This window comes from Poecilia reticulata, unplaced genomic scaffold (genome assembly GCF_000633615.1).
Source record: "Poecilia reticulata strain Guanapo unplaced genomic scaffold, Guppy_female_1.0+MT scaffold_125, whole genome shotgun sequence".
NCBI classification, from domain to species: domain Eukaryota; kingdom Metazoa; phylum Chordata; class Actinopteri; order Cyprinodontiformes; family Poeciliidae; genus Poecilia; species Poecilia reticulata.
Genome location: NW_007615013.1, coordinates 1221062 through 1228600, shown reverse-complemented (window position 1 = coordinate 1228600; position 7539 = coordinate 1221062). Strand labels below are relative to the sequence as shown.

Sequence of the window (7539 nt, the reverse complement as noted above, 5' to 3'; positions counted from 1 at the left end):
GGGAGGAGTCAGGACAGGTGGAGGGGAGGAGTCAGGACAGGTGGAGGTTCTCAGGTGGAGTCCTGCCAGGCTGTGTTGGTAAACTTTCTCTGTAATCCAGATTATTCCAGTAGATTACAGGACGTTAAATCCTGGATGACAGAAGTTTTTGTTTTTGGATCAGAACCTCTGAACAGAACCTGATCAGTTGATTATTGATCGGGATCAAATGATCCTCCAGTGATGAAGCTTTTAACCAGGATGTCATTTAATCCCACAGGATTTCCTCCTTTAATCTCTGGATTATGACATAAATGTTAAACCTCCATCTGTTTGCTCTGCTCTGTCTTCTCCAACCTGCAGTCCGTTCTGGTTCTGGTTCCGGTTCTGCTGGAGTTTTGAGGGATTGCTGCAAAGTCAATGGCAGCGCCCCCTGCTGGTCAGGAGGAGTGATGCTGCAGGTCAGACAGAAACTTTAATCCAGTTAGAATAATAATCAAACTGGGATTAACTGGGATGATTTGTTATGAACTGGAGCCACATAAATAAACTGAACTGGACTCCTAGCCCGGTTCTGGACTCTCTGCAGAACCTCAGCAGCAGAGAGTCTGCTGATGGTTTCCAGCTGCTGGACAGGAAGTCACATGACAGGAAGTCTCCACCCTCAGTGTGTGTGTGTGTGTGTGTGTGTGTGTGTGTGTGTGTGTGTGTGTGTGTGTGTTCTCACCGCTCTGCGTCCTCAGAAAGCTGCTGGTCTCAGCGAACCGGGTCAGATGGACCTGATATCCCATCTGCTGCAGAACCTGCAGGTGCAGCACGACCTCAGGGTCCGATGGGCCGTGGCGACCCATCAGAACCACGGCCTGCCGCCGGACCTGAGGAAACACACAGATCGACTGATGGTCCAAAACCTGAAGCTGGTCCGGTTCTGGTCCAGTTTGCCAGTTCCAGAAACCTGAAATCTGCTATAAACTGGGCCCACATGACACCAGAACCAGGGTTAATCTGGTGGGTTCTAACAAACTGGGTTTGTTCTCAGAAGGCCTGGCTTCAGTCGGTTCTGGTTCCGCTCAGGACTGGACCCTGCAGAAGCAACAGGCCTCTCCGGGTTTAGCCCTTTAGCCAAACAGCTAAATATTATTTCAACGTTTATAGCGAAGCTAAACTTTTAGCCTCTGATTCCAAAGTGAAATCTGAGATTTCAGGATAAATTATCCAACTGCGGCTGTTTATTTCTGTCTGCGGAAGTTTCCAGGCCGCATCCAGGAGCAGTAAGAGCCGAGAGAGTTCGGTCCGGTCCTGGTCCGGTCCGGACAGGAAGCCGCTGGAGCCGGACCTTCAGAAGCAGACGAACCCGGGCCGGAACGCTGGCCGCGGCCCAGAACCTGGAACTCCTCCCTCAGGAATATATTTATCCAGGGTCAAATACCGAGCGGACCCAGCAGAACCGGCGGTCCGGGTTGGTCCGCCCAGCTGTCGCTCATCCCGCTGGAGAATTCCGGTACTAAAAATATTCCAGGCCGGCAGGAATGCGGCTTCCTCCAGGATCTTTCTGATCATGTGATCAATAACTGATTAAATCATTTTTCCCTTTTTCTTGGATTATAACTTTATAGTTTTTCAGAAATCGGTTCTGATTTGGACAACTGCCGGTATCTTTTGTTGCGTTTATTTTTTATTTACTCGGACTTTTCCAGAACCGACCTGCACATCGGTGCGCAGGCGCAGTTCAGGTGAGTCTCACCTGCGTCTCCTCCTGCAGGGCGTCCAGGGCAGAGATCACTCTCCTAGTCTCCATCTCCTCCGACTGGCTTCGGTTCCGGTTCCGGTCCACCTTCAAGGTCTGGTAGCAGAGGTAAAGCAGCGCGAGCAGCAGAACCAGCGGGGCCGCGCACGCGTGCCGCCGCAGCAGCATCCTGAGGAAGAGGAGGCGCCGCATGAGGAAGCTTCACTTCTTCACCTCCACCTGGAGAGGAAGAGGAGCAGCTTCATCCAGGAGGTCCGGGTCTCCGCTCGCTGGGTCCGGGCTGCAGCCGCTGCAGTCTGGGGAAAACAAGCTGGAGCTTCACCATCTGGTTCCAGTTAGTCCAGCAGGAGGAGGAGGAGCAGCTCGGGTTTCACTCTTCCTCTGAACTTTCTAAAACAACAGCAGATTCAGGAGGTCCGCACCTCCTCCTCCTCTTCCTCCTCCTCCTCTTCCTCCCGAAGGAGTTATTTCAGGAACACAAGCGGACCTTCGGTTCTGGTTCTTATGACCTAAAGACCGTTAGTTCCGTTATTCTGGAAATATTTACATTTATTGATCCTGATCATGTTTTATTTCTGGCTTTTCATTTCAAAAGGTTTAATTTGAACTTTTTCCTCCTGATGTCGCTCAAACTTTTCACATTCAGGCACCGTCCGCAAGGGGGCGCCGTTTCCCCGCTAACAGGTTCCACCGCCACAGAATCAAACACCAGAAGCAGCAGCAGATAGAAAACATCCTGTTTATTGACCTCACACACACACACACACACACACACACACACACACACACACACACACACACACACACACACACTACATTCAGAAACTGTCCATTTGAGCCACAGAGGCCTCCATAGTTGTAGTCCAGTAGAGTTTGTAGTTCTTTTAGTTGCAGTGAAGGAGCAAAGTCTGATGGGAAACAGTCCAAACTGCAGAGACAGAGAAATCGGATCAGAACCAGAGCAGAGGCAGAAACCTGGCCACTGATGATGTCACAGCTCCTGACCTGTGATTGGTCTATTTGTGACGGCTGCCCCTCCTCTTCATGGCGGCCGTGCACTGGGGGCAGAACCACTTCCCCTTGGGCGCCTCGGTCAGGCCCACGCAGCCGTAGTGGAACCACTCGATGGGGCACTGGGGACAGAACCGGGTCAGAACCAGCCAGGCAACTGGTCAACCAGCTGAACATGTGGATACTCACATCCGTGTTGTCACAGCCGACCATTTCTCCATAGGAAACCTGCAGCAGATGGATCCAGTTAGACCAGAGCAGAACCAGGGCAGAACCAGGGCAGAACCTGCGGGCCGCCAGCCTACCTGGTTGCAGATGCAGTAGCGCGGCTCGTTGGGGTCGTAGGTCCAGTCCACCTGGCTGTTGGCGTCGGCCTCCGGTAGAACCGCGGCCTGCTGGGAAAGCTCCTGGGCCAGCGCCGACGAAGACGAGCAGGAAGACAGCGAGGAAGAGGATGACGACGAAGACGATTGATGGTTGGAAGACTTGATGGCGCTCCTGGAACCAGAACAGGCGACCCGGTTAGACCCAGTCAGACCCAGTTAGACTCGGTCAGACCCGTCCTGGTGTAGGAGGGCCTTACTTGGACTTGCGTCCGCGGGAGTCGGAGGCGGCGCTGGGGGTCAGGTTCTGGGTCAGGGTGGAGGCCAGCGCCGATGAAGAGTAACCCGAGTTCTCCCGGGTCAGAGAGAACTCCCGACCCAGCTGGAAGTCGTTGTTCTTGATCGCCTCGTAGCTCGCCTTCAGGCTGGAGGTCCGTCGGCCCTCCTTCATCTGGGAACCAGAACCAGAACCAGTCAGAACCAATGGGAGGCTGTTTAAAGCTGCAGTTTGTAACTTTTAGAAAAATGTTTTTCCATATAATTGTTCAAACTGTCAATGAACTGACTGACCTCCTCCCAATGCTAACTGCTAACAGGTTTCCTCTGTGGATCATCAGCCTGACGGGCTGCCAGACTCCTCTTACCCCCACCAGGCTAAGTGTCGTCTGTTTACGTTTCAGAGCTAACGGTGATAGCTCAGACGGGTTAAGCTAGGTGTATAGTTAAAGTACTGGTCTCGGTGCGGGTTGTGCTAGCCTGTAGCATCATTGATCTGATCGCTCTGACAGTCCAACCTGCACCGCCGTTCAATATGGAGGCCTCATGGCATCAATAATACGAGGCGTGTTGTTGACCGCTGAGGCTCTGACCCGGGGTTGGGTAAAAACAACATGATGGTTTCTGGTCTTTTCCCCAGTGAGCCAACAGGCGCTCAGCGTGGCGGCCATGTTCCCACCTGAGCTGTGGCTTGGACGGCCTGAGCCGCCGCCATGGTGATGGCGCCGGCTCCGGCACCGGGCCCGGCGGGCAGCGAGGACAGACTGTAGGACGCCAGCGGCTGGGACGGGTTCACGCTGTAGACACTGTTGGTGGACGAGGACGTGCTGTTGGCACGGCAACCTGCAGGTGACGGGGACAGTCAGGACAAGGGCAGGTCCCCAGGTCCGGTTGGGTCCAGGTCCGGTCTAGGTGAGCAGAACCTACCTGGCGTGTTCTCCTTGGAGGCGTCCGATGTGAGCGTGGACAGCAGAGCTTCAGATTTGAACTTCTTCTCTGGAACGTGTTCGGTGGTGTGGTGGGTCGGGGCGCTGTACTTCCTCTCTGGAACAGAACAGAACCGGTTAGAACCGGAACCGGAGCCGGCCTGCAGGCGGGCGGCTGGACTCACTCTCTGAGCTGCTGTGGGAGTGGACATGGTGGTTGTTGACGGGCTGAGACGGGCTGTCCATCTCCAGAGACCCTGAGGACAAAAGCAGAACAAGTCAGCCGACCCGGATCGCCAGAACCCGGACCGCCAGAACGGCTCGGACCGGGACACTCACGTCTCTCCAGGATCTCGGTGATGCCGGCGTTGTCAGCCTCCAGCTCCATCTTGAACTTGGCCAGTTCCTGGTCCAGTTTCCTCAGGTGCCGGTCCACCTGAGGACAGAGACAGGAAGCTGAGCTGGACTGTCAGAACCGGGCTGGGCGGTCAGAACCGGGCCCGATCAGCGGAACATCTCACCAGATCATAAATCTGATTGGCCAGCTGCACCTTCTCATCAGCGTCCTCCAGAGCTTTGTAGTAATCCTGAAACAGAAGAACAGCAGACGTTCACCAGAACAGAACATCTGGAAGGTTCTGGGTCCAGCCGCTCAGAACATCTGGAAGGTTCTGGGTCCAGCCGCTCCCACCTTCTTGATGATCTCCATCTGCTCCTCTCTCCACTCCGGCTTGTTCTTCTTGGCGTTGACGAAGAACTCTGTGACCTTCTGCTCCAGCTGGTCTGTGGCATCTGGAACGGGAAGAGAAGCTCTGAGGAGAACCGGGCAGAACCGGGTCATCCACTGGGAGAACAGTATCCATCCCAACAGCAGAACATCTCAGAACCTGCAGCGTGTTGATCTGAACCAACTCCACTCGGGTTCTGCTCCGGTTCTGACAGTGTGGGGCTGAGGTCCGGTCTGGGTTAACCTAACTGACCCTTCCAGCTGCTTTTTCTCATTAAAAAAAACTTATTACTATAGTATTAATACTATAGTATTACTATAGTATTACTATAGTATTACTATAGTATTACTATAGTAATACTATAGTAATACTATAGTATTACTATAGTATTACTATAGTAATACTATACTATAGAAGAAAGAAGGCTCTGCTTCTTTTTAACCTACATGTAAACACTGAGAGGAGGAAAACCAGCACCGTACATCACCCAAACACACCTTCGCCATTTTCTAACAAAGTGGTGGCAGCATCATGCTGTGGTGGATACAAACACACACCACACTTCACAGATTTTCTCTGTAGAAATGTGATATTTCTCATAGTTCTGCACCACGTTGTGTTCTATCACATAAATCCCAGACTAGAGTTTGTTTAGTCAGAAATTTATGTAATAAATTCCTGAAAAGGTTGGCAGCTTTTAAAGACACCGTCTTTATCATTTTATTCTAACCGAATTTTCAAGGAATAAATACAAATGTTTCCTTAGAGCAGGGGGTCCTGGAGGCCCGGGACGTTTTAGTTCTCTCCCTGGTGGCAGTAAACCTTTTCAGCCTGTCAATGCTCCTCTGAGGCCTTCAAACGAGGATTCATGTGATCCAGGTGTGTTGAACTAGGGAGAGAACTAAAACCTGCAGGATGGCGGCCCTCCAGGACCCACTTTGGGACCCCCTGATTTAGAGCATAAACAGCTGCAGCAGTTCCTGCTGTGTGTCGGTGGGGGGCGCTGTTGGATCCACAGAGCCTGTAGAAATGGCTGGTTTTCAGCTAGAAAAGCTGAATCTGAGCATCAGCGCCAACTAAAACCTCCCTCGTTTTGACTCCAGTTCTCTATGAGGGTAACACCGTGGCTCCGTGTGTGTGTGAGACGGTGTGTGTGTGTTTGTGGACCGTACTCTGAACCTGCAAGTCCATCTCCCTCATTTCCGTAAACCTGTCGCGGAGGTCCATGGGAAGCTGCTCGATCACTGCGGGAGGAGAAAAACAGGACGTTAACGGTCCGACCGCCAAATGCGACCCATCTACCCCTTATTGAGCCCCCAAACCCCGCAGCCGCTCAGCAACAGCCCCGTACTCACTCTCCAGGTAGTCCTCCAGGTACAACATCCTGCTGCTTTTAACCTTTTAGTCGTTTTTATCGACAAAATTCGTCTTTCAAGATGGCGCCTCCAGCCGTGGACTGGCTCAGAAAAAAGACCCTAAAAATAGAAGCAGGGACGTATGACGTCAATAGCCTCCCGTCATCTGATTGGTTTGAAAACATTAAAGATTTTTGATTCGCGGGTTTTAGTGCTGTTGCATCATGGGAGCTGTAGTTTTCTCCATTTCATAATCTACCTAGAAATCCAGATTATTTTCCGTTGTTCGATGTATTTTAGATGAGGAATAAAATGTTTTTATGTTCCTGTTTTGATTCACAGCGACAGACTGAATCTGGTTCCTCAAAGCTTTAATGTTTCACAGTTTTTATTAACTTTACATGTTTCTTATTTTACTAATAACTATATTATTTTTATAGTATATTTTTATAATATAGTATATTTCATATTTGCTGTTCCTATTGGATTGTTACTACAATTATTACCATTATCATCATAAATTAAAAATTCAAAAAATACTTTATTGTTCCTAAAGGGAAATTAAATAAACATCAGTACATGTGTTTGTTGTTATATTTCTTATTGGTCACTATTGTTGTCCTGCTACATTTCATTTTTTCACTACTTCCTATTGATGTTCTAACTCAAGGAAAATTAAATGTCGTAACTCAGAGGTGTGCAGTAGCAGTCAGTCTCGGGGAGAATCTGAAGAGTCCTCTGACTGAAGGTTGTCTGTCCTGACATGCTAACAGGATGAAACCACCAGCTGCTGGCAGCGCTGCTAATTCATTAAACCCTGAAAATATTCAGACCTGATTCTGGCTGAAATACTCATTTCAGAGTCAGAATAGGTTCAATTAAAACATGACGGGATTAATCTGCAGGGATTTAAACCAGCTAATGGCTCTTAGTTTCCATGGTGACGGGATCTCACATAATAACTGAGAAATCAGATCAGCGCGAGGTTCTGTTTTCAGTGAATGGGAATGAATGACATGTCCTCATAAAGATAGCAGCGGAAGCCAGGGTGTGTGTGTGTGTGTGTGTGTGTGTGTGTGCGCTTCCTCCCTGCAGCTTCATCCTCTTCCTCACGGCCTGCTGACCCCGCGGCTCCCGGCTGGAGGCGGACACATTCCTTTGTCCTCCCCCAGGACCGGAGCGTGACGGAGGGAC

At 50.7% G+C, this 7539-nt stretch overlaps 2 protein-coding genes across 3 annotated transcripts in view; both read right to left on the bottom strand.

Moving 5' to 3' along the window:
* The window catches only part of cped1 (cadherin-like and PC-esterase domain containing 1), a 13200-nt gene extending 11076 nt beyond the window's left edge, over positions 1-2124 (bottom strand). For both annotated transcript variants that reach the window (XM_008401746.2, XM_017302952.1), the window contains exons 1-2: positions 1724-2124; positions 707-854 (exon numbers count right to left, since the gene is read on the bottom strand). In XM_008401746.2, coding sequence (XP_008399968.1) covers positions 707-854; positions 1724-1918 — 343 coding nt within the window. In that variant the 5' untranslated portion in view covers positions 1919-2124. The remainder of the gene's footprint in view (positions 1-706; positions 855-1723) is intronic.
* Positions 2125-2446: 322 nt separating this feature from the next.
* On the bottom strand, positions 2447-6720 carry ing3 (inhibitor of growth family, member 3). The gene is made up of 13 exons (XM_008401688.2): positions 6346-6720; positions 6163-6234; positions 4954-5054; positions 4784-4849; positions 4602-4698; positions 4448-4519; positions 4264-4380; positions 4016-4179; positions 3321-3511; positions 3043-3235; positions 2927-2965; positions 2732-2859; positions 2447-2654 (listed from the first exon to the last, which is right to left on the bottom strand). Exons 1-12 carry the CDS (start codon positions 6371-6373, stop codon positions 2743-2745), a joined length of 1257 nt encoding a protein of 418 aa, XP_008399910.1. The 5' UTR covers positions 6374-6720; the 3' UTR covers positions 2447-2654; positions 2732-2742.
* Positions 6721-7539: the final 819 nt, after the last annotated feature.